Source organism: Pan paniscus, chromosome 15, assembly GCF_029289425.2.
Source record: "Pan paniscus chromosome 15, NHGRI_mPanPan1-v2.0_pri, whole genome shotgun sequence".
Taxonomy (NCBI): Eukaryota; Metazoa; Chordata; class Mammalia; order Primates; family Hominidae; genus Pan; species Pan paniscus.
The window spans coordinates 105,294,254-105,320,281 of record NC_073264.2 but is presented as its reverse complement, the minus strand read 5'-3'; the positions used below and the strand labels follow the sequence as shown (position 1 = coordinate 105,320,281).

At 64.3% G+C, this 26,028-nt stretch overlaps 1 protein-coding gene across 2 annotated transcripts in view; it reads right to left on the bottom strand.

The window, feature by feature from the left end:
- The window catches only part of KIF26A (kinesin family member 26A), a 44,535-nt gene extending 20,250 nt beyond the window's left edge, over positions 1-24,285 (bottom strand). Inside the window, exons 1-4 of one of the 2 annotated variants that reach the window (XM_063596138.1) lie at positions 24,097-24,285; positions 21,420-21,665; positions 8,248-8,694; positions 2,970-3,157 (exon numbers count right to left, since the gene is read on the bottom strand). In XM_063596138.1, coding sequence (XP_063452208.1) covers positions 2,970-3,157; positions 8,248-8,694; positions 21,420-21,665; positions 24,097-24,234 — 1,019 coding nt within the window. In that variant the 5' untranslated portion in view covers positions 24,235-24,285. Of the gene's footprint in view, positions 1-2,969; positions 3,158-8,247; positions 8,695-21,419; positions 21,666-21,934; positions 22,358-24,096 lie in introns of those variants that run through there. The other variant, XM_034938254.3, reaches the window with a different exon arrangement.
- Between the last annotated feature and the right edge of the window lie 1,743 nt (positions 24,286-26,028).

Below are 26,028 nucleotides of genomic sequence, written 5' to 3'. Positions count from 1 at the left end.
GGCCTGGATACCTGCAAGTGCCATGAGGTGCCCCCCACCCAATGGAAGCAACCTCCCTTAGCAGTTTTCTCAAAGACATTTGATTTGGGGTCTTGGAGGGGACCCCCATACCAGCATGGCAGCGAGCAGGTGAGAGTATGATGACGGAAGTACCTCAGAGGAGGCACTGCAGAGGCTCCCAGCGCCGGCACAAACCAGTGGGGCCTCAGACAGCGTCATCAGAGTTGCCAGAACCTTCAGGGAACTCCTAACCCCATGGGGTCACCAGAGCCTTCGGAGAACTCCTAACCCCGGGGCCACCCGGCCCACGCGCCCCACCCTCCCGAACACTTGCTGGGCCAGCATGCCAAGCTCTGTCACAGCTGCGCTGCCTCAATCCCTGCAGCTTCCCCAGGCCCCACCCAGGGGGTGAGGGCATGGGGCTCAGCCCCTGCTCTATCTATGCCCCTGTTAGCATTAACGAAACTCGGGTACCCAGGCACCCATGGGATCACTCCACATCCCAGCTTCCCTGTGTGGAGATAAGGAGCCCAGAGGCCACTGGAAGGATCAGGGGGCAGCCTGAGGCTGGTGCCCTAATCGGGCTGGGGGGTGCTTGTGGGCAGCAGCAGAGCTGAGACTCCCCAGGCCTACAGGATTCAAAAACCCAAACTCCTGACCTCCACCCCATTCTGTCTCCACTTGGCAATGCTGCCTGCCAGACTCCTACTCAACCCTCAAAGCCCGCTCCCTGAGAGGCCACTCTGCCCTGACTGCTGCACGGGTCCCGTGCTGCCATCTAAGGCTGCCTCCACAGAGGTGCCCCTCGGTCCCTCCAGACTGGAAACTTCCCAAGGGCAGAGCAGGGGCTGGGGTCAGTGCCACTCCCTCCCAGGTCCTCTTCGAGGGTGGAGGTGGGAGCACAGAAGGTACCCTCAGCACGTGCCCAAGACCCCTGGGGCAGGGGCTGAAGCTCCACTGTCTCCTGGTGGGCTCGTCCCCACTCAGAGCCACAGCCCCACACCCACAAAACCCAGGAGTGGACACCCCCTCTGATCTCACCCGAGGGTTCAGGGTACTGCAGTCCCACAGAGGAGGTCACCCACCACCGACCCCAGCCCACGTCAGGCATCCACCGACAGGGCCCACCTGCCAGGATGTCCCCCGCCACAACCTGACCCACGACCTGCCACCTGCAGTGGCCTCGCAGAAGCCGCTGAGACCCAGGGTGCCTAACAGTCTGGAAGTAATGGCAGCCGGCAGCGCCCCCGCCTTGGGAGAACCGCCTCTGGGTCCCCAGCCCGATGCGCTGGTTTCTATGGTAACTTCCCAAGGTCAGCAGGCAGCGCGGCTGGCAAGCGGCACCGGCCTCGGCTCCCAAACAAAAGGCAGCCAGGGCCGCTCTGCTGGGCTCCAGGTCACCAACGCACCGGCCTGGGGGCCGACACCCTACCCTTACTTCCCAGTGTCAGGAACCCTCCTTGGCACCAGGGGGCTTAGCATCAGGGATGGGGGGAGCTCTGAGCACTGGAGCTATTCTTTCTTTTCTGGAAGTCTCCACGTTTCAAATCCTCCTGCCAAACAGGACCCAAAGGAGCATGGCCACAGGGCTGTGCCCAGACCAGCCGCACAGGCCCTTTAATTCAGGACTAGGCGGGTTGTGACGGGGTGGGCTGTCCCACACACGGGGGACCCCAGAGCAGGATGGGCAAGACCCCATCTGCTCCCACCAGGGTCCCAGCCAGCCGTGCTCTCGGCACCTAATTGGGGTGGCGCTGAGGCCACACTGGTCACGTGCGCAGTCTGGCTGTGCTCCAATGCGGTGGTGTGCTCATCAGCCCTCAGCCCGGCACACGGCGTGCGACAATGCCCTAATCATATGCCCCGTCACTCTGCAATCAGACCACACGGTCCCCAGGGCCGGCGCTGATAAGACGCCCTCGTCTCTGGCCGCTGGGTGTGATGCATGTTCAAGCTTATCAGCACCCGCGTGGGGCTGCTAATGGGACACTGACCCGCGGCTGGGCCTGCCATTACCAGGCATTATGGCAATTACATCCTGTAATCCGCATCCTTACGCCATCAGGATGAGAGGAGGCTCTGCCACGGGTCCCAGGACCAAAGGCCCTGCCGGGAAGGGCCCAGTGGAGGCTCCCACACCACGCCCCTCCATGCCAACTCCCCCTCCCCACCTCTGCTCTCCTGTTCCCTCTGCCTGGCCCACCCCATCCACACCACCAGTCGGCGAGGACCTGGTGCCTGCAGGGCCTCAGGCTTGGCATTCTGGCAGTGGTGGGGATCAGCAGGGGGGAGCGCAGAGAAACCAGGCACCCCGAGCTTGGGGCCTGGGAAAGGAACCAAGTGATGTCAGACATGGTCCCCCAATGTGGGATGCTCCTGGTGGAGCTGGACCTGCCAACCACAAGCCCGGCTGGCACCGTGGGCACCCGCTTAAGCCCTGCTGCCCCTCCCCTTGTGCTGCCTGAAGGCCAGCCTTGTCCTCTCCGTGGCCCCAGCCTGCGCCTGCCCCGGGCAGCCCCCGATGTCCACAGCTGAGCTGCCCCACTCCGGGCCACATTCTCCAGGCTTCACAGACATTTTCTTGCTGCAGTCACAGCGACTCCTATGAGGAAGAGCCCAGCTGACGGGAGGAAACTGAGGCACAGAGAGGTTAGTTGATTTGCCCAAGATTGCACAGCTCAGAAGAGGCAGGGACCAGGCTCCAACTCAGGCAGGGTCCTGGCCACAGAGAGCCTCCTTGGCAGTGCTCCCCCGAGGATGAGATGCCCCCCAACATCGGGCATGGGGCCCGAGAGGCCGGCAGGCTGTGAGCGGCTCAGCAGCTGTGGTCGGAGCAGCTCCCCATCCACTCGTCTCGGCAGCAAGCATGCCCGAGGTCCCCCAAGAACGGCCCACAGGTCCCCAGGGGCCCAGAGCCGGGGCCATGGGGCCCCGCCCACAAGGCTGCCCAGGAAAGCCCCAGGACATACCTTATGAAGAAGGAGGCTGCAGCTGAGGGGCCTGTGGAGCCCCCCACCGAGCCCGGGGTGGGGGTGACCAGGGCTGACGTGCAGACTCCACCACGGCCCCAGGCCTTCGACAAGCCATCAGGGCCGGCCACGGGGGGGCCTTCTCGGACCGTGTCTGCCACCGCCACGGCCGCCACCGCTGCCTCGGCCTGGAGGGAAGGAGAGAGTGCATATAAGGAACGCAAGGGCAGAGACACCACTGCCCCCTGGCACCCGGAGTGGGAGAGACAGGCCTGGGCACCCCAGAGCCCAGCACATTCCTAGGGGCTCTGCACCCCCAGGGCCCAACCTGTGAAGCCGGGAAGGCCCCAGAAATCAGGGCTGGCAGAGAGGCCAGTGGGGAAGGCCTGCCTGGGCCGTGAGGTCACGTTCCCAGCTCGGGGTGTGTGGGTGGTCTGCTCCAGCAGGACTCCTTGGAGGCAGAGAGGGAGGCAGATGGTGGTCCAGAAGCCAGACTTTCCGCCTCTCCCCCATCAAACTCCAGAATCGCAGCGACCACACTGGTCAAGACCGATGGACACAGACCCCCCACCCTCTCACCCCTGAGCCTCCTGGGAGCACCCAGCGGCATAATTAGAGAAGAAACCACAATAACTATTTGGCAGGAACACTAATTGCCCCACGTACGGTGATGTGTGGCGCTCCCTCATCTGAAATACTACCCTGGCATTTCCAACTCATTAGCTCAAATAAATCCCAGAAAGGGAGGCCTCCTCATAATGAAGCACAAACGTAATTAAACGCCCGGGACAGCCCAGCAAACGTGAGCTCCACCTCCGCACGTTCCATTCCCAGACACGTGGGACCCCGAACCCTCAGGCCAAACCTGGTCCTGGGTGGCGTGGGGGGATGCAACCCCAGGCAGGGCAGGGAAAGCAGCCTGCTTCAGCCTGGCCACCCCTCGCCCCGGCCCCTTCCCCAAGGGCCCAGTGCCCCAAGCTCTCCAAGGACCCCCTTGGGCACCGTGGCCTGGTCAGGTCACGGTCACCCAGGTGCCAAGCATCATTCGGCCCCAAGTGTCCAGTCGATAACCACTACCCGAGGCGTCCTTTGTGCCCAGGCTAGCAGAGGACTGGGGTCCCCATGCTGAGGGGACGTGGGCTGGTCTGGAAGGCCCAGCATCCTCAGGGTGTCCCAAGTGGCACAGGCCAGAGGCCAGGCACGGCACGTCAGCAGAACAAGCCGCCCTGGGACCCAGGAGGGACACTCCAGACAGAGGCCCTGCCATCCCGGACAGTCTCCCTCCTCACCACCATGGAGGGCTCACCCTGCCCAACCCATGGCCGGTACCAGCTTCCAGGCCCCTCCCGGGACCTGGAACAGAACCATGTCTGCGAAAGGAAGTTCACAGGGAGCCCCAAGACTTAGGCTGGATGGAAGCTGGGTGCCCCCTGGGCCCTAGGCACCAGCCACTCCTCCGGGGCTTCCAGAAGGACTGCCCAGTAGCAGAAAAGGGTGAACCTGGGACCTGGAACAGCTCACTGGACATTGCGCCAGCACACCACACCCCACCACCAGCCTGCAGGCCAGGAACTCCTGTACATCCCTCTGAACCCAGCCCGGCCAGCCCTCTCCTTCTCCGAGCCACTCCCACCTCAAATGTGAATTCTATTTTATCACTTAATGTATGTGCTCCCTATCAAAAGCCTAAACTCCTTTGCTGAGCAGACAGGAAAGAGTGATCTTTAAAGTTACAACATTAACAGCAGGTCCTGAGCCCCCGGAGCAGAGCCGGGTCTGGTTGAGCACCCCTGGGCGTGGCAGTCAGCACCCAGGGCCAGTTCTCCTGGGGGCCGGGGCCGTACCACCCACAGCCAGCGCGGCACCCACAGGTGGCTCGTCGCGATGGCACCACCGTGGGGCCACATTTGGCATCCTGGGCCAGGCCCAATCACAGTGTCCGGTGAGGCACCAGGACACCCTGCCTCCCCACTGGACAGGGGCACCGAGGCTGGAGGGGCCACAGCAGGGACAGAGCTGCCACACCACAGCCCACCCGGCCCCTCCACCCTCTTCCCACAGGGCCCGAGCCCTCCCCCATCTCAGGCCAGCCACTCCACCTCCGGCCAGAAGGTTCCGGCCCCGCCCAGCAACGGTACAGGCCTGCGGCCAGCTGGGCCTCCCCACACTGACCTGTCTCAGGAGTCCGGCACGCGCCTCGGCTCCACCGTCCCACGCGCTGCCGGGACACCGCCCCATCCGCCGGGACGGCCACTGCCAATTCCTGCCGGAAGCAGAGCCCGGGCATGCCAAAAGAAGCCGTCTGGCAAAGCGAGAGCCGGGGGCGGGGGGGGACGGCGAGAGGGAAGACCACAACACGGGGGCAGAAGAGAGGGGGGGCGGGCGGCCAGACAGAGCATGTGATGGAGGTGCCACAGCAGCAACGGAAGGAAAGGCAGGAGAGAGGGGAGCGTGAGGCCGAGGGGCGCAGAGCCAAGGGCCCCAAGCATAGCCGCGCGGGACCCACCCCACGGGGAGCTTCCTAACCACAGCAGGCACCAGGTGGCCAGCAGAGAGCACCTGCAACCTCAGGGAACACCAGGGTTCCATGGAGCACAGTTTAGGAAATGCCAAGCTAACCCTCTTCTTAGGAGCCCTCCAGGCCCAAACGCATCTGTAAGGTTCTGGCCCGTGAAAGACACCAGCCCCCCAGATAAACGCCTCACTGGGTGCTATTTTGTGCTGAGAAGTGGGGGAGAAAGGGAGGAGGAGGGGCTGAGGAGCGGCCAGGGAGGCTCAGAGCCAAACTCTGTCACCAGTGTCACCCCTGCACGGGTGTGGATGTGCGCCACCCTGCAGAGCCCCACGGGGCGGACTCGCCCACCCACGCGAAGCTCCAGCCTCGTCACTCAAAGGGCCCTAGGGCCTGGACAGCCCTGAGTTCAAAGATCTGCCCCTGCCTGGCCCATCGCAGCCGTGAGGACCACGGGACACCCTCCAGGGCCCCTGCAGCCCAGCACAGCGGTGGCAGGAGCCCCCAAGCTGGTGCCACCCAATCTCCATGTATGGAGGCACCCCAGCTCCTCAGGGCCACCGCCAACACCTCCAGCACCCCACACTGCCCACCGGGCCGCCCCTCTGTGGAGGTCCACGGTGCCACTTGCAACCCACTGTGGGCTCTGAAGGCCAGAGCCTCGGTCTCGCAGCTCAGTTCATAGCGTGAAATGGGCCACGGTTCGCAGCATGTCCCAGACCATGGCAGCCTCTGGTGGTGCAGGCAGGGCACTGGGGTGGCCCCCATGACCACTGTCCAGAGCTCTCAGGGCAGGAGGGGCGGGGCACAGGCACAGGGCCAGGCTCCGTGGGCAGCTTCTGCCCTCTGCAATGGCAGCGCTGCCCCGGCCCAACAGTCCGGGAAGAACCGCTGGACAGCCCTGCCCGGCGGCTCCATAGCCCAGGAGTCTCTGGATGCTCAAGATGTGGGATGTTCCAGGCCCCACCTGTGGCCGCAGGAGGCCCTGGGAGCCCTGGGCCACCCACTACCCCTCCAAGGACCAGCCTTCTGGCCAGACCCAGTAACGTTCAGCATCCCCTGCCAAGCCTCGGCCGAGGCCAAAGTGCCATGGCTGGTCCCTGCCCCTCCTCTCCACATCGTGTAACAGAGGGGGCTGCAGCACCCCCATCCCACCCGCTGGCCCCAGATCAGTGTTTGCCTTGGAACAATCTCATTCGACCCAGGGGTGGTTGACGGTCTGTGGTGGAGATCTGCAGCGCGTCTCTCCACAAGTATTTAACTCTCGAGTCTAACAGGCACCATTAACATTCCAGGGCCACGCTAATGATCGATGCCCTGGTTCAGGGGAAATTACCTCATCTGAATCCTAAAGTTCTATTTATGGTTCTAATAATCTCCCTATTGATCGCCCGGACTGCTGTCTAATTATAAATCCATTCCCACCCACCCTGGCCACGATCAATGTGCACATAACGCTGGGAGAGGGTGCCTAAATGTTCACGGTGCGCCATCCACCAGCAGGGCTGCCCAGCAAGGGGCCTGCGATCTTCTCCACCCCCACCCGCTGGGACCCTCAGCCATGGGCAGGGTGCAGTGAGGCCGAGTGGCCCAGGGAGACAGCAGGAGACGGAGGTGCCTGTGCCCACCATCCTGGGTTTCAGGCCCAGCCCCTGATGCTTCCACACAGGCCCAGCTCAATGAGACCTCCTCCAGGATGCTGCCCAGCTCACCTGCTGCAGCCCCCAGCACCATCCGCGCCCACCCCTCCCAGGATGCCCAGCTCTGGGGCCAGGAGGCACCTCATGGCAAGGGTGGGGCTCCCTCTCCTCAGCCTCACCACAGAGTTCACAGGTGGAAGGGTGTGGGTGCCACAGGGGAATCATCACACCAGCTGGGACCCAGGGGGTGTCCAGAAGTCCCTCCAGTGAGCCTCGGCGTACCTCGACCCCTAGGGCAGCCCAGCAGCCTCAGAAGGACCAGCCCAGCAGCCACTGCCAGGGCAGCTAGTGCCAAGGCCAGCCCCCAGCTGGGGCAGGATCTTGATGTCCAGACAGGCCACCTCACCAGTCACAGGGAGGCCGAAAGCCCAGAAGGCAAGGGCAGGGTCTGCCTGGCCTCAGGATCAGTGGCCAATGTTGCCCCAGAGACTACGGGGTCTCTGCACCTCTGTCTGCCCCTGGAAACACCACCAGGCCTGGAGACCAAGGGAGAAGGGCGAGCTTGTGCTGGTCGCTGTGTGGTGACTAGACAGGGTACCAGGCAGACACAGGGCTCTTCACAGCCACCCACATGTCCCTCTGCCCCCGGGGTGCCACAGGGGCAGGCAACGCGTCTCCAGCAATTGCAACTGCCGGTCCCCCGCCCGACGTCCATGGACGCCTCACACCCCCAGGCCTCCACACAGGCCCTCACTCTGCCACAAGGGCCCTCCTACTCCATCTGCCTGGTGAGCCCCGATCTACACACGGTGCCCTGTGCATCGCCAAGCCCTGTGCTGGGCACTGGTGGGCCCTCAGCCCCAGTCTCAAAAGACAGACAGGGAGGGGCACGTGCTCCCAGAGAAGGTATTCCCTGAGTCAGGCAGGGACCTGAGAACAGCTGCTGTGCATCATCAAGGGTGCATCTGATGTGGGGCCCCAGGAGTGTCAGGAACCCCCATGCCCGCAGTCCCCTCCCTTCAGGGAAGCCTTACTGCAGGGCACTCAACGTGGACAGAGACCCCCGAAGGAAGCCCAGTTCTGACAAGGAGGCCAGCAGCCCCCATCCGCTGAGCAAGACACTCACCAGGCACGCCGGCGGGAGGAAGCTGTTGACCCGCGAGACACTCCACATGCCCTCCAGGCACTGCTGGGCCTGGATGGTGACCGTGCTCAGCGCCCCTCCAAGACCCGCAGGTGCTACAGACACCTGGACACTGGGCCCGGGGGGCCAGGCCAGCCCCTTGGTCCTGTCTGGCCCAGCTCGTCCTGGCTGCCTCCCTGCAGGACCCGCTGGTCCTGGCGTGTCCCTCGAGCTGGTCGTGGTGCTGGGGGGTGCGAGGCTGGGGCCTCCATGGGGGGCGTCAAGGTCCTCGTGGCTGGCAGGGGCCTGCAGCAGGTGCATGGCCTCCCGTGTGAGCTGCTGCAGGTGTGTGGCGCAGACGTCACAGCGGCGCTCGGCCTCTGGGCGACAGGCTGGCAGGGCCCCAGGTGCTGGTAGCTTGTCGAGAAGCAGGGCAGAGAGGCAAGGATCCTGAGGACAGCAAGGGACAAAGGCAGGGTCAGTGCCTGGGGAGGGAGGGCCGGCACCCAGAGCCCACCAGCACTCTCACCGTCCATGACGCTGCGAGCTCCCGCCTGGCCACCGCACCATCCGTAACAGATTAATAAGCCCAAACAGTTTCACCCACACGAGCCCAGCAGGAAAATAATGATCGGGCTTCATCGTGAGGCTCACAATGTCCTTGTTAACTGTCCACCTTCCCCAGCCGTCATTAAGCGCCCCGGCCTGCGGCTAACAAGGCAGGTTTGCGGCTCCCGGACAACCGGACCACTGTCAGCTAAGGCCGCCTGGCCGGGGACACACAGGAGACTGGCGAGAAGCAGGGCCCCTTAAAAGCAACGTCTCTTCAGAGCCACGAGGGCCTCCCTCACCCACACTCACTCAAGGCGGAGCCAGGGGCAGGAGACCCTCTCCCTTCCTCTTCAGGTCTCCAGCCCCAGTGGGGCAGGTGGAAAATCAAATCAGTGCTGCTGTAAAGGTGTCAACAGAAGCCAAGGCCTCCCTCGGAGACACTCCTACAGGGCACATGAGCTCACCGAAGGGGTGCAAGGGCCGCAGGATGGTGTACAGCCCAGGGCCCCGCCCCCCGCCGCACACTCCACCAGCTCCCCCCACCGGGTCTGAGCTGTACGCTGGGATGCACCCTGTTTGGTGACTGCCCCCTTCCCTGAACTGGGGGGACACACAGGTTTCTCTAGAACCCTGAGACTGGGTTCTAGAAACGGCTAAAAACAAGAGCCAGAAGAACCCAGAGGAGGATGCTCCTCACCCAGCCTCAGAGTCAGGGAAGGCTTCCTGGAGGCAGTGACATCTTCCAGGAAGAGAAGGAGGAGCAAGAAGGAGACAAGCCACAGAGCAAAGCTCACTGGGAGGGAATCGACCAAGAGGCTTACTCCTCTCTGGGGCCCACCCGTGTCCCTCACCACCCCACCAGGCTCTGGCCTTGCCCCTCCTTGGGACCACTCTGCAACAGTCAGGGCCAGAGCCAGGACCAGTGTCTGTCCTGCTCTCTGGGGAGGGGGCCAGGCCCTCTGCGTCTGCACCCCCTCCCCAAGGGGTGTCTCAGCTATAGGGCACCCAGCCCGGGCAACCCCCAGGACAGCACCAGCCCAGCCCTGCTGTGGCTGTGACCACCTAGGGCTTTCTGAACACCACCCGACAGGGGTCCTCCACCAGCCCCCAACTTCCCCACCACCCGAAACCTGGCCCCAGGCAGTCCCTGGCTCGATGGCTGGCCATGTTGCCCCAAGGGATTCCAGGCAAGACCGGACTCCAATGCAGCCACCCTGTTGGCCACAAAAGGCACTGCAGCCTTCTCAAACGTGCCCATTTCTCAGATGAGGAAGCTGAGGCCCATTATCCCGGGGAGGGGGTGTCTTAGTCACCCCACCCACATTCCTTGAGCCTGCCCTTGGCTGGCTGGGCCCTTGTCCACAGATGCCCTGGAGGCTCACAGTGCTAACAGCTGTGGTCCAGGGTGGCCGGTGCCAGCCAAGCATGTGCAGCAATCATGTTCCCCCAGGACCACCTCACACTCCCCATAGTCCCAGGCAGGTCGCATGAAAGGGCGACCCCCACCAGGCCCAGCTGCCTGATTTATGGGCCACTCCAGAGGCCTGGATTTCCTCCAACCCAGGGCCTGCAGAGCCTCTGAAGTGCCTGGCGCGTCTGGTCCCGATTAGCCAATGCCCCTCCCTCCTGCTGCTTCGGAGATTCGCTGGGGTCAGCCACAAGGAGCCCTGCAGAGGAGGAGGAGGGGGAGGAGGAGGAGGAGGGGGTGGGGGAGGGGGATGAGGAGGGGGAGGAGGAGAAGGGGGGGGAGGAGGAGGGGGAGGGGGACGGGGAGGGGGACCAGGAGGGGGAGGGCCCTACCAGAGCAGACACTGCAGGAGCCCCGCTTAGCTCTGCTGATGCGGCCAGTGGGCACACAGGTCTACATGTAGAACCCAGAGCTGGCCCCTGCACAGGCTGAGGGCAGACAGGGCCTGTTTTCCAGTCAGGCTCAGATTATGCTGATTTTCCACTCAGCAGGAGGCTGCCCTGGTGGCCCCGTGTGAAGGGGAAGGAAGTCCCCGCCTGCTGGAGCCATTAACCCAACCTGACAGGCAGCCCGGCCCCCAGCTCCCCGTTCTGGAGCCTCCAGACAGGCCAGGCAGCCTCTGCCCGTCCAGCGACCTCAGGCCTTGGGAAGCCCACCCTGCCCTTCTCTCCAGGGCTGCACAGCAGGAGGCAGGAAGGAGAGCGGAGGGCAGGGGAGGGAGGAAGCCCGGATCGACCTGAGAATGCACCGCCCACCACGGGCTGGCCAGGCAGAGGGGCAACAGGGAAAAGGGGACAGGAAGCCAAAGTGGCCCCCACCCAGTGCCCCCCGCCCAAGCCCCCACCCAGCTTTGCCATCAGGAATTCAGACAGCAGCTGCCAGGGAGGCCCCAGCCCTATCCAGGCCTCGGAGCTCCGGGCATCCAAGTCCCAGGTGTTGGGGGCCAGTGCTGGAGGGGGGCCCATCAAGCTGAAGCCCCCACTGGGGACAAGCCGAGGCTGCTCGTCACCTGCTCAGCAACAGCGGCGGCCCCGGCATCTGGGCCAGGGTACCTTCCCCCAGCAGCCCAGGTGCCAGCCAGCATCCTGGAGGCCGGGCCCCACAGCGAAAGCCCACGAGTGGGCCACGCACCCCTCCCCAGGATGGGCCACGAGGCCCTCCTCTCAGGGACTCTCACCACCCAACCCCGACCCAGCAGGCTCCATTGGGGGGACTGAGAGGCCCACCCAAGGCCCCAGGAATTCAAGGCACAGGGCAGGGGCCATCTCTCCAACCCTAGTCACTTACGCGAGACCGGCCTAGGGCAACACAGCAAGACACTGGATGGGACCAGGCGCCATCGCCCCCACCACTGAGCCATCACACCAGCCAGGCTGCACCAGGCTGGCACAGCCTAGGGGCCAGGGCACAGACTGCTCGGGTAGAACAGAACCACAGGGCTGCTTGCCGGGGCCACTCAGAGCCACACAGCCCAGCCCAGAGGACCCGAGACCTCCTATTTGCAGGACCAGCCTGGGGCCCAGCACACTGTCCAGCTAAGACAAGAGGAGAACTCGGCACCCCACTCAGCACGCGGGACCAGCACTCAGGGGTCCAGGGAGGGGCTCAGGGAGGCCGCTGCTGACATGGGTGGCTCCCAGGGATGGGCATCTTGGGCCCCAGAAGGTGAAGGCGAGGGTCTCCCACACCACTGACTGCTCCCCACACAGCAGACCCCAGACGCAGCCCTCAGAAAGACAAAAGCCGCCCAGCCCTGCAGCCCTGCCCCTCCCCCTCCCCCTCCCCCTCCCCGGCCGCGCACAGCCCCCACCGCCAACAACAACAAATCCTGCTCTGTGGCCACTTCCTGCACCTTCCAACCTCTGCACAGGCTGGGCAGTGGGACCAGGCCTCCTCTCCCAGCCATCCCGGCAGCTCACGGGGTCCTCTGGCCCAAGCCCCTAACGGGTTACTGCCCCCCAATTTCAGGAATCTGAACTCCTCAAAGCCCCAGCCAGCAGGCCCGCCTGTACCCAGGCCTCCACAGCCTGGTGTCTTGAGGAAGACAGTAATTACTCCACTGCGAAATATGACTTTTAATTTTCTCTTTATGGTCTAACTACACAGATACTTTACTTGCATTTGGAAAATGTTTTTCTTCATTTGATTCAATTTAGCATCAAACATAGCCCACCCATCGCACGCCTGGGTTTTAGGGAGTCTCCCCCCTACTTACAAATCATGACTTTGTTCTTTATTTTGTTTCTGGGGTCTCCGAGTTGCTTTAAGTAATCCTTCCATTTTCTCCTGCGTATGAGGCCCGGGGGACTTTACCGGGGACTCCCCGCTCCCCGTCACTGCAGGAGAGAAGTCTCCCCACTCCAGCCAAGCCACTGCCCATGGGAAAGAACAGCTGATCAAACCTCCCCGCCAGGTAAGGCCACCCTGGGACAGCGAGGGGGGTCCTGCTCCCAGTTCAGAGACGCCACGCCATCAGACCCCCAGACCTCAGCCATACGGGGCCCTCCCTGAGTCCCCATCACCCGTCTCCACAAAGGAGCTCTGGCACCCACTGGCAGGGCCGCTGGGAGGGTAACTAGGCCCCGAAGCCCCTCCCCGACCCACGCAGTGAGGCATGCGTGTGTGGGCAGCCCTCATAAGGACCCCATGGGCCGTGACCTCCAGATCTTGCCCTCCGTTTCCTTCCCAAACAAAGCGTGCTGGGCTGCAACCCCGAGCAGCCGCTGTTTCCGGAGCTGACAACAGGTCCAGGAAGGGACCCCCAGCCAGGCAGCAGCCCTCGCAGGTCCTGCTGTCCAGGACATTTCCACGTCTGGTGCAGCCCATCAGGGCGGGGGGCAAGGAGCGGGCTCGGTGCTCCAGTCTGGAAACTGGCTGGCCACACCTGGCTGCCCCGGTGCCCCTCCTGCCCAGCTGGGCACCTCTCTAAAGGCCCAGACCCTCCCTGGTCTGCCAGCCAGGACTCCAGGGACCACTCCCATCCTGTGGGTCTGCAGCTCTGAAGGCCTCCTACCCCCTTCCTCCTCTGCTGGGAGGGGAGGGAGCGGGGACACAACCCAGTCCACCCAGCACTGGCCGGCACGCCATCCCCAAGGGCCTGTGCCAGGCGCCAGTCCAGCTGGGCAGCTCGGGGCACAGACAAGCTCATTGAGACCCTCATCCCCTCAATGGCCTCCCCTGTCCTCCATCGCATGCCATGACTGGGATCTGGGGCCATGGGTGGTTAAAGGCCAGACAGGCAAGGATGGCCCCGGCGAGGTGGGGTGGCAGAGGGGCAGGCTCATCAGGACCCCCAATGCTCAGAGGCATGCTCAGTGCACTGCAGGGGCCTGGGGGTCACCTGCACACTCAATCCAACTCCGTGTAGGCTGCAGTCACCGGGTGAACCAAGGGGCCCCGTGGACTCGGTTTCAAGTCAGGCCCCTGCCTCCCAGCGGCCCCAGGTATCCCTGGGCAGAAACCCGGAAACCTCTGCATGTGAGGGGCCACAGGACTGTCCACACCACCAGCCCCTCCTACGAGGCTGCCAAGAGTGCCCAGGATCCCAGGGCTGGAGCACAGCTCCACTCCAAACACAGCCCCCAGAGCGCCCGCCTCCTGTCACCTGGCCTGCCCCGTGGCGGTCTCCACGTGAGCTCCAGCCAGGCCCATCTTGGGGCTTTTCACATGCCCACCCCTTGGAGACCCTCACCCCGTCTCCTTGGTTTAACTCTGAGATCAAACACTGCCGCCCCAGGAGCCGTCCGGATGCCGGGACTGCACCTTCCCAGGGCCCTCCCCATGGTCACAGCAGTTTGCTTATGGAAACACAGTGGCGAAGGAGAAGCCAGGGACAGCCTGGCTCTGTGGCTGCCCCCACTTCTTCCCCACCACGTGGGGCAGCAGCAGGCACAGAGGATCTGCGGTGGTCGCCACCCTCTGCATCCCCGCTGCCCAGCTCCTCAGGCCTGAGCCCTCCATGCTCTTCCCACCACACGGTAGGCACAGGGATGAGTTCAGACCTCCCGGCCTCCGCCCTCAGGCCCCTCTCCCCACAGGCCTCTGGGGCATCTATAGAGGGCAGGGACCCCATGCCCCACAAGCTACAGCCCCTCCCACAACACCAAATGCAGCCAGGAAGTTGGGCAGGACCAGGACCAGCCTTCTCCCAATCACCCAGCAGGCAAGCTGGGCCCCTGGCACCATCCCAACACCCAGACACACCCCTGCCAGGTACCCCAGGCCTCCCTGCACAGCCCTAGGGGCCACCCACCCCCAAAAACAACCACCCTGTTCACTGGCTACCAGGAGTCTGTGACCCCTTTATAGACCAAGGCTCAGAGAGACTGAGACACCTGCCTCAGGCCACACCACCAGGGTCGCAGAGCTGGGGTTCCAACTCAGACCTGGGTGACTCCAGGGCCCAGAGACGCACCCTTGCCACTGCCCTGCTGGCCCCATCTTGGGGAGCCTCTGGGCTGATGGGGTGGCCCCAGTCCCACCCTCAGGAGAAAAAGATGGAGAGCCAGGCGTGGAAGATAAAGCTTGGAGCCAGGTCGCCTGACACTTCTTCCTGGTGAAGGCAAATTTGCGGGGGTCGGGGAGAGGGGGCCCTAGGGACGAGAGCAGGAGGGGCCTTTCAGCCTTGCTCAGGGCAGCCTCCACAGGCTAGGTCAAGCGGCTGGAGGATGAGGGCTTTGTGGAGGCCGCGTTGGCGGCAGGGGTGAGGGTTTTGAGGGCAGAGCCGGGCTACAGCCGTGAACCGAAGCTATGAGCTGGGGAGGGAAGATGGGGACAGGACATTTAGGAAGAGCTCCCTGAGGGCACCAGGCAAGGGCCAGCAGGCGGCACGCTCCGCCAGAAACAGAGGCCAAAGCTCAGGCAACACCCATCACATGGGGTCAGAGGCCAGCGCAGGAGGGACGCCAGCACGACCATCCCAGGTCCAATGCAGCGCGTTGAGCTGAGCGACCTGGCGCCAGGCCAGGCGGGACTACACATTGCCATCAGCCCCGGGCACCGGGCTGGGCCACCCACCCCTCCCCAGCCCTACAGCTGAGGCCTGGGATGCTGCTGGGGTCGGGGACAGGTGGGCTGGGGAGTCTCCACGGAGCACAGTGCAGCCCTGAGGAGGGCCTCGGGCCACCCCAGCCCACGGGTCCTGCCTAGAAGACTCCATCCTGGAGAGGCAGCTGTGGCCAGGGCACGCCCGTGAACGAAACGGAGACACTGTGACACTGGAAGGAAAAGTGACCCTGAGCGCCGGAAGAAGCAACAGTGACGACGCAGCCCAAGGACTCTGTTCACAGGCGGGAAACTGAGGCCCTGCAGGACAAGGACACACCGTGGTGGGGGTGGCAGCCTCCAGAGCCTGCCCTGAGAAAGTCTCACCAAGCACAGTGTTCACCCCAGCAGGAAGGGAGCAGCGTGGGTGCAGAGCTCAGAGGCTGACGAGGGCTGCCCATTCCTGGGCCAGGACTTCAGAGGCCACAGACCACCCAGCCTGGCTGCCACCAGGAACCAGGGACAGCCCAGCTGACAGCCACTCCCCCCAACAGCACAAGCTCCGCTTCCATGGACCAGATGAACAGGCTGAAGCAGACACGACCAAGGCACGGTCAGTCTACTTTTACTCTTACTTATTTTACTCATAGCCCACACTGTCTTGCACAAAGATTGTGCGGTGGCTCGCAGGAACTACAAAATATAAGCTAAAAACAAAACCATGCAACTACAGTCAGTCATAATTGGAACAAAAAGAATGACCCGTTCCCATTAGAGACAGAAGAAAAGTCCCACGCGGCCCAGAGCTGAGCAGCACATTTGCTGTGAGCTTCCTAGCAGGCAAAGGAAGAGAAGAACTAGATTTTCTTTGTTACTTAAGGGAAAAACCAGCTCTTCTGATTCCCAAATAAGAGATCCTTCCAGGGTACTTAAGGGAGCTTTGGGAAGGCCCCAGTCCCATTCCCTTAGCCCACTCCAAACCCTCACAAGCCCCTCCAGCAGGACTCTGAGCAGCTGAAGGTTTGGGGGTAGCCTGCAGTCCCCCTCCTTCCCTGTCCTCTACCTGGCAGCAGAGAAGCAGTGAGGCCAGCGGCCACAGTCCCATCCCCACCCAGCCCACATGTGACCACGGCCAGACTCCCCCAGAGCACGTCCCTGCCCCGACATAAAGCTTGTACCCCAGAAGCCACTAGGGCTCCATCTCTGCTTCTGGCTGGTGTTCAGAGGACAATGGTTCACAGCCCTCAAGCTCAAGTCCTCCCCCAAATGCCCATCCTCAACCCCTGGGACCCCAAAGAAGCAAGAGAGACAAGACAAGCACAAGGACGTGCCCTCCACCCATCACATGCTGAACCACAGGGAATCCCGGAGGCAGCACCGCCCGTCCAGGGAAGAGAAAGCCCAGGTCCCACAGAGGCTGCACAGCGAGGCTGGGCCTGCCCAGGCTTCCTCCCTCCCGGCCCTTCCCCGGGCTCCCTCCCCAACAGTAACTGGGAGCTCCGAGCTCCACGGCCTCCCGAGCAGAGCCCTTCCTGGTAGAGTTAGCCAGTGCCCCGCCTGCCAGCCAGGGAGCCGTGCCCCCTCACACCTCCCCAGGCTGCCACCAAAGCCTGTGACACCTGGGCTCAGCTGGGAATGCTGCTGATGCCAGGCACCCCACCCTGCGGATCCCCGAGGCGGGTGCCACTGCCAAGCACAAAGGTGGCCCCGGCAGCAGTGGAAGCCGGGCCAGGCTCCAAGCAGCGAGGGAAGGCGGCAGCCCCAAGTCTGGGGGCCCAGGGGCTCTGACCACAAGTGGCAAGCATCCGTCATGGGACCACTCGGGCGCAGCTCCTACCCTCCCAGGACCATTGCCTATTTGGGGGCAACAGACCTGGGACCCCCAAATCACAGGCCTGGGGGCTGTGGAGACAGAGATGCCCCCATCCATCCAGGGGGCTAAGAGGGCTTCCTTGGAGAAGTGACAGAGGAGGAACGAAAAGCTGGCAGGAGTCACCTCCAGTCAAATCAGAGAGGCAACAGGAGAAGCAAACAGAAGCCCATGAGCAGCGTCCAAGGAGAAACAGGACTCGCCAAGCCACGCAGAGCAGTAGGAGGGCTCCCAGCCTCAGACCATGACAGCTGATTCCCTGTACACAGGGGCCACCCCGGAGCTTCGCCGGGAGGAGAGTCCAGAGCCACAGCCTCAATGGGCAGCTTCCCTCACTGTTCAGCTGCGTGGCACCAGCAGGCGGCACCAACAGTGGTTCTGGGGCTCTTGGGGGCATAAGGACGAGGCCCCTGCCTGGATAAGCAAGAGATGCACGGGAGCTAAATGAGAATTGATCATTTTCCCCATCGGGGGCGATAATCAATTCAGCACCGGTATTGACGCTTCAAATGTCACGGGGTCTCAGGAGGAGTCAACACCTCACATGACGTGTCTGTCAGCAGCTGGAATGGATCCCCAAGCAGGGACCCTCTCCTTGAAGCAGGGAACCATCCTTTGTGGCGGAGGAGGATGGTCATCCTCCATGGGAACTGTCATTTTGAGGGGCGGATAGCCAGAATCCAGCCCCAGCAGTCCCGGGGGTGACCACCAGCAAGTGGGGTGTGGGAGGAAAAGCCTGGTCATTCAGTCATTCAACAAACACCTCCAGGTGACCCGGACCCCATGCCTGACCTGGCAGAGCTCCTGCTTGTGGGGGAAACCAGGACTGGGGTCAGGGAGAGGGAAGAGGTCTGCCACAGCAGTTTGCGGTGGTGGGTGAGCATGGGGAAGCGAGGGGGGCCTCAGATGTGGAGAAAGAGGGAGGCCCCAGCTTTGCCTGCTGAATGGGAGGCACCAGGCTGCAACCTCCCACAGGGACATCTCAGAGTTGGGGGCACCTGAGAAGGGGCCCCGGAGGCCAGAGCAGGGACACTGAGGGGCCTCCAGCCCAGGGAGGCCAGGGGGTCTGGGGATGAGGACAGCATCTATGGCAGGGCAGACAGAGCAGCCCATTAGAGAAAGGTCCCTGGAGGCCACAGGAGGCCAGGCCACAGGGGGCCGCTCCAGGCCATGGGGGTCCTGAAGTAGTCAGCCCGGAGACAAGGCCTGAGGACCCTGGTGAGAGCAGAGGGCACAGTGTGGGGACACAGTGAGGAGCAGGAGCCACGGCCAGAGTCCCATCATGGGGCTTCCCCTCCACACCCAGGGCCAAGCACCCTTCTCAGATCAGGAAAGACAATCCCCTGGGGCTCCAACAGGGGCAGGAAGACAATGTCCCCCTCCCCTACGGCCCCAGACGGGGCACCAGAGCTCAGAAAGGTGGGGAGGGCACAGTCTTATCCATGCCACAGGGATGAGGTCCCCAGATAGGGGACCATGGTCACCCTCACTGCCCAGACAAGGGAACTGAGACAGGCTCAGGCAGACGAGAGCACACAGCAGCAAGGGAGAGGTAGGCCGGGAACCTGGGCTCCAACAGCCCCAGGGACTCGGAGTCCCTAACTCAGCAAACAGCAGCAGCAGCTGCCAAGGTGAGAGTGCATCCCTTCCGGGCACTGGTCTACGTACCTATGCAATGGGCACAAAGACGGTCCCATGTCGCAAAGCAGGAAACAGTGGCCAAGAACTCTCGGGAACCTGCTCAAGGGAGCTGCCTCCTGGCAGGAGGGTGGGCAAGGGCCCAGCAGGGGATGAGCATAGGCAGGACCATGCGGGCATCGCGGGGTTGCTAAAGAGCAACACATTCAAGGAGACCCTGGCAGGCTGGGCCTCGACCCTCTACGCCTCCCTCTACAACAGAGACAGGCAGGGAGACCCTGGCAGGCTGGCCCCCGACCCTCTACGCCTCCCTGTACAACGGAGACAGGCAAGGAGACCCTGGCAGGCTGGGCCTCGACCCTCTACGCCTCCCTCTACAACGGAGACAGGCAGGGAGACCCTGGCAGGCTGGTCCCCGACCCTCTAAGCCTCCCTCTACAACGGAGACAGGCAGGAAGCCCAGAGGCGAGGGCCTCTAATAGCCAGGCCGGGTCCCAGCAAGTCTCTCCACTTCTCTGGGCTTCTGAAGATCCAAGCATGAGACAGATGGATGATAGTGAAGTTCCCTGTAAACAGCTATCCTCAAGGAAGCTCATCTCTCCCCTGAAAAATACGAAACGGGCCCCTGGGGAAATCCTAGAACACCAACCCTAAATACCCCTTGCCACGTTGGCCTTACAGAGCAGAGGCCAGGGCCCACTGGACAGTGCACCAGACTCCGGGGAGCACACTGGGGTCTCCCTGGCCACCCCAGAGATTTCCCTCCCAACCCAAACACAGAAGCAGCCATGTCCACACATCCGGGCCCAGCGGGCCAGGCCAGGGCTGCAGGCTGCAATTTTGCTGGGACTCTGGGGACAGCCCAGGCCCGCACAGGGGACAGGACAATGACACCCGTAAGAGGCCCCAGGATGGCAGGTGCAGCCCCCCATGCCCTGTGGAGAGACAGTGGAGGATGGGGTCTTCTCTCCCGGGGGCACAGCACCCTGCAGGTGGGACAGCACTTCACAACAGGCCCCAGGTGACAGAGGAGACCACAAAGCAGAAGAAGGCGGCCCAGAGCAGAACAAAGCCCTGGCTGAGACCAGCCCGGGACCCCGGTGTGCTGAGTGCCAGCGCCAGCCAGGGAAGGGGGAGCCCCCAGCTGGCACTCAAGAGGAGTTTCCAGTGTCAAAGGCCAAGCTCAGGGGAGGCTGGAGATGGGTGGTCTGGGGCTCCCCTGAAGACCTGTCTGCCAGAAGAGACCAAGACACCCCCCTAGATGAGGAACCTAGAATCCACCAGGGACTAGTATCACCTGCAGCCCTCTCCACTAGGACCCCTGGCCTGCCCGTGACCAGGAGCCCCCTCCCCTCCACGAGTCCATGCCAGGACCATGGCCCCAGGGCCAGGCAGCATCAGCAGTCCAAGCCCACTCCAAGAATGAGGAGACCAGCTCAGTCCTAATGCCCCTCCTGTCTCTGGCGTGTTTCCCCTAATGGGGCAGCAAGATGGGCCTTTAGCTCTGGCTGGCCCTCTCCAGGGGGCCCTCAAGGGTCTCCTGCTACCTTTTAAACTAGATACAGGCCACTGGGGCACAGAGTATGGCCAAGGCTGCAGCCTGTCCAGAGCAGAGGACAGGGCGGGTCCAGCCCCACCCCAGGACAGGCCCACAGGCGCCTGGCCTGAGCCAGAGAGAGGCTGCAACAATCCTATCCCTCGCCAAGACTCCAGAGAGCCCGGAGACGGTGCCCAGGACAGAAACCAGACTGGTACCCTGCCCCACCCTGCCCTGCCCCAGACAGGGCAGTCAGGGTCTCAGCTCACTCCAACCCCCACAGCCCTTAGAGAACTATATTTAGATTCAATGGGGATTATGCGGACTTCCCAGGAACTCTTTCATAAAGGCTGAAGGCCCGGCAGCGGGCTTCCTCTGGAGACCCCCACCCGCCCCCAGCCTTTGCAAACTTCCAGCATGCATTGTTCCTGGAACAATGGTCCCTGCTCCCTCCAAAGCCGGCAGGCCCACTGGCTGGAAATTCAGGAGAACCCCTCCCCTGCAAGCACCTGCCCCTGGGGCTGGAGCCTGGGGAACCCAGAGGGCCCAGACTCAATTCCCCATGGGCGGCCACTGCCTCAGTCTGTCCCAGGAGGTATGGGACAACAGTTCTTATCCTTGAGGCTGGGAGAGGAGTAGGCAAGGACCCCCCAGCTGCTGTGGCCCACCCTTTCACCTGCCAGGCCCCCCGGCCCCAGGTATGTAATTTCCAAACACCTGGCTGGGGGCCCAGGTGCCCCAAGGGCCACAATGCACCAAATAACCTCTCCCTGCTGGCAGGGCTGGAGCTGTCCCGCCCTGGGTGGAGTCCCTGCCATCCGCTCTCTCCCCTCCTCCTCCCACACAAACCTGCGTTCCAGCTGTGGGACATCTGGGCTGGGGGAGGAACGCCAGCCCAGGCCCCTCCCATCCGAGGCAGCAGGGCCCCTCGGGCTGAGCTCCCTAGCTCACACATGGTGTTACAGACCAGGAAACTGAGGCCCGCAGAAGGGAAGTCCTGGCTGATAACTCTTTGTGGAAACAGCAGCAGGGAAGGAGTGGAACCCTGCTTCCCTCCAAGCCCCAAGTTCTACCCAAGTTCGGCGTGGCCCTGCTCGGAGGGGTCGGCCTAAGGAAGTGTCACTTACCCGGAGGGTGGTCCCGGGCCCGCTGACCAGCTTCCACGCCTGTCGCTTGAGCTCCACGAGCTTCGTGTGGCAGTGGCGGCACCAGCCGCCTCCGCCGGCCGAGTGGCCCTGCTCTGGGCCGGCCCCGGCGCCTTCGGGCGCAGGGCGGCTGCCGCATGGGTCCTGGTCGGGCCCGGCGGGTAGCCTCTTTCGGGGGGACACCTCCAGCAGCGGCGGCGGCTCGCGGGCCGGGCCGCCCTCGGCCACCTGCAGGGTGTGGGGGCGGAAGCGGACAGTGAGCCTGGGACGTCCGTCGGAACCAGACCCCTGCCCCAGTGTGACGCTCTTGCCAAAGTTAGGAGCCCTGGGCACGACCCTGGCGCTCACCCACTCCCTCCATCCCCGGAGGTCCCGCCTGCGGGTCCGCTACCCTCAGCAGGAGGCCCGGCCCCCAGGGATCCAGCGCACACCGCGAGTATCTTCGCCGTCCCGGGCCCCCGCCGCCCGCCTCCCTCTCCAGGCCGGGCCGCGCGTACCGCGGGCTGCGCAGCGCACAGAGGGACGCCGCGGCCGACCATGGCCGGGGCGCGGGAAGAGCCCGGCGGGCGCTCCCGGCCACGCTGGCTCTCCGGGGGCGCCGCGGCTACGTGATCCGGCCCCGAGGCGCCCCCATGGCCCGGCCCAGCCGCTCGGAAGTTCGCAGAGCCTGCGAGTGTCGCGGGGAGCGCGGTGGCTTCGGTGGGCGCGCTCGGGAGGCGAGGGCGGGGCCGGGGAAGGGCGGGGCTCGGGCTCCCGGGGCGGGCGGCGAGGGGCGGGAGCCCAGAGAGTGCCCCGCCCTTGCCCAGTGCTAGGCGGCGCGTGGAGGGGTAGGGTCCCCGCTTCCCCACGCGGCCACGCGCACTCCAAGGACCCCAACCTGTTAGGTGAGTCCCTGTCCCGGGGAGGGGCGCTGGGGGCGGCGGCGAGGATCTAGTTGCGCGCGCGCATGCGCCTCCCGCCCCTCTCCCGGGACACCAGGGCTGCGCGTCTCCCAGGAGGCGCCGACGCCCCTCCCTCTACAGGCGGGAAAACTGAGGCTGCGGAGGGGACGCTCTTGCCCAAGGCCCACGGCGAGGTGGGCCGAGGAAGGGGCGGGACCCCGGCCCCGAGACTCCCAGGCGCCTTTCCAGCAAGCCCAGCGTACTCTGCGTGTCGCGGGCCACTTTGGGTCTAACTGTCGCGCGTGGGTTAGTGTCGCCGCGGTGTGCGCCTCGAGCCGGGCAGCGACCGCGCCGGCGTATCTGTGCCTCGGCGTGTCTGCGAACGGCACGTGTCTTTACAGCCGCGCGTGTGCCCGCAAGTGGGTGTGCGCGCCGTGCCGCCCGGGAAGCGGGAGGTCCTGCGGGCGTGCGCCGGACCTGTTGTCAGCAGGCCTGGCAGATGGGAACTCAGCTCCGGAATTAATTGCTTGTTTGTCTCCGGCTGGGAGGCCGCCCCCCCGCCCTTCCCTGGCGACCAGTTGCTCTGTGCCTAGCCGGGCCCCAAATGTCGCCGGCATCCGCGGCCGCAGGCAGCTCCGGGCCAGGCTCCGGGTCAGCCCCAAAGCCCGGGTCAAGCCAGGCAGGCGCGGCGGGCGGGCTCCCCGTGACGCGAGTGCCCCCTGCCGGCCGCTGCGCACACGGCTCCGAGACTGGGGAGACAGCGCCGCGCGTCCCAGGCCTGAGGCGCACTCGGAAACTCCGAAGGTGGTGATCCCGGCGGAGACCAGGACACGCGGCTGCCGGCGCATACGGTGAGGCCTTCGCAGAGACTCAGTACGTCAAAGTGACCCTTTCCGTTTTGCCCACCCCCTTTTACTTGGATAAGCCTCCCCGCCCACGCACGCACTCCCCAGAAAGTGGGGTGGGTGATCCCCTCCCGGCTTTCCGGGTCGTTGATGACCTTAGGGGTTCGAAAACGCAAGGGGGTATGGAATAAAGTGGCAGGGGCTCTCCACTCTTTCTGAGATCCGTAAGCCTGCAGTCGCTTTCCACCCAGCCTGGGGGCCCGGAAGCGCTTCCCCTACCCATCTCATCGCAGCCTGGAGAATGAAAACGGGCGTCAGCCCACATCTGGATCTGGGTACCCAGGACAACACCCAAACCCCACCGCGCACTGCCGGCAGACAGCACCGCCTCCCGCCGCTCCACTGCTCCGGGACACACACTCTCTATATCCCGTCCCCCCACCCACACACGCAACACAGAAGCACGCAGCGGTCGGGAGCACCGGTCCTGCGCCCCTGGCCTGCCACACCCGCAACTTCAGCCCTTCTACCGCCGCGGCGCTTCGGGAAGCACAAGCTCACATCCCATATCCGCAGAACACGGGGTGCACAAGGCTGGAGTCACCTCGGGGGCTCACGATCAGTCAGGGGCCCCGACCCCCTACTTCGCCCATCCTAGCAAGGCGCAAGGTGAGCCCGAGAGTCCCTGCGCTGCGCTCTCCGCCCTAGCCACAGCCTCCGGGTGGGTCCGGTTGGGACACAGCCTTGAAGGCAGAGGGAGACTTGGACAACGCTAATGGGGGAAAGTGCGGCAGCGAGTCCCAGCCCGGGCTGCGGGACGCGGCTCCGGACCTGCCGTCTCCTTCCCGGCGCAGCACCCCCGGCCGCGCGAGCCGCGCGGCAAAGTAACGGGACGGCACCTACGCCGCCCGCCCCCCTCCCGACAGCCCTCACCTTGCCTCGTCGCCGCAGGAGGTGGCTGGTGAAGCCCAGGATGATCTCCGAGTCCAGGCAGAGCGCCCCCATCTCCAGCAGGCTGGGAGCCTTGCGGGGCGCGCCGCGGGGCGGCTCCGGCGGCTGGGGCAGCGCCATGGAAGAGCGAAGCGCGGGGAGCGGCCCCTAGTGCCTCCCGCCACCGCCGCCCCGCCCGCGCGTTCACTGGCCGCGCGCCCGCCGCCGCCGCGCCCCGCACCGCGCAGGGCCGCCCGTCAAGCCCCCGGTCCTCCGCGCCCCGCGCCCCCGAGCCCTGCGCTCGCTCCGCGCCGCGCGCCCCCGCGCTCCGGCCCCGCCCGCCTGCGCCGACAGCGCCCCTTCCGCCCCGGCGGCGAGCCAGACACCAGCCACGCGGACTGGAGGTGTGGGGCGACGGCCCCGCGCGCCACTGGGCGGAGGTTGGAAGCCAGAATCGGGTCGCGGTCCGCGCCCACCTGCCTCGCTAGCCCCCAGACGTCGGTGTCTACTGCCGGGTATCCGGCAGGGAGAGGGCAGCGCGGCTGCTGTAAAACCCTTCCGACTGGGGCATAATCGCAGCCCCTTCCCCCTCCAATCTGTCCTGAGGACACGGCGCGTTGGGGTCCTGGCCCATGGAAACGCTCAGAGCCCAGTGACCTGTGCACTCCACCCCGCCCACGCTCCAGAGCCCCCATTCAACCTTGGCCTATGGACCTCCAAGGCCCACCCCAACCGGACCACGGAGCGTGCGCAGCGGGACCCGCAGTCTGCGCCTCCACTCCAGGATCCCGATTCTGCCGCCACCCGTGGCCTTCCCTGCCCCGACCCCGACTCCCTGAGGGCTGGAAGATTCGGGCGGCTGCCGGGCACGACGACTTTACTTTCAGGGTCCGAAGCTAGGGGCGGGGGTGGGCGCTCTGCCTGGGTGCAAACTCAAGCCCGGGTCCCGCGCTCCTCCTGTGGGCTGCCCCAGCCTCGCGCGCAAGTGGGTGAGATGCCTGGCTTGAGGGAGGAAGGGAGAGGATCAAGCAGGCAGAGAGGTTCGCCTAAATGCGCTAGGCCCACGCGGAAGGTCTTTGGGAGTTAAGGAAGTGTCAGGGACCCTGCCCAGGGGACATTAGGCGCCTTGAGCAGGACCTGGAAGGTGGACAGGCGAGGGAACGAGAACGTTTTCAGCGGCGCCAGCGCGCACCTATGGCCTGGCTGGGGTGCTAAGGCTGGGCTAGACTTTCTGTGCTCTCTGCCTCCTGCACTCCTCTACTCTCCCCTGGGAAGGACCATGGCCACGCCCCACAACCCCACTGCTCCGGCGCCGCAAGACCGTCCTGCTCCCCCGGTCCTTCCCCTGACTCCCCCCAGTGGAGGCTGAAGGACGTTGTCTCAACCTGACTCCAACCCAGAGCCCAGCACTGCCATTTGTCTCCAACAGAATCACCATAAACGCTGGATTTGCTGACCACATGGCCGATCGTGACCACCTGCTCTGTACTCACCCAGGCTTCTGGTCAGGAGAGAGGCGGGGAAGAGCTGCCCCCTCCCTGCGTCCACCATCACTCCTGGCCTGGGATCAGGGCAAGTTATAAAGGGGGCTAGAGTCCCCCCTTTCTCTCTGTCCCTCTCCAGGAGGACACTCTGGGGACCACCCACCCTCCTCCCTCCCCCACAGGAAGGGGACTGGGGAAGACTGTCCTCTTCCCCCATCCTGTCTCATCCAAGACCCTGAGCCTGGGGCGGGGAGGGGGGGGCTCCGTTCAGCGGACCAAGGGCTTCTGGGAGGCCACCCGCCATGTCAGTGGATTGATTAAAGTCATTGTGGGGATTTTTTTTAACATTTAATTTACCAGGCACGCGGCGGCTGGTCAGAGCTGTCCCCAGGGAAATCTAGACCAAGGGAGCAAAACAGAAAAAAACCTCCTACCATTCAGCAGGGCCCCT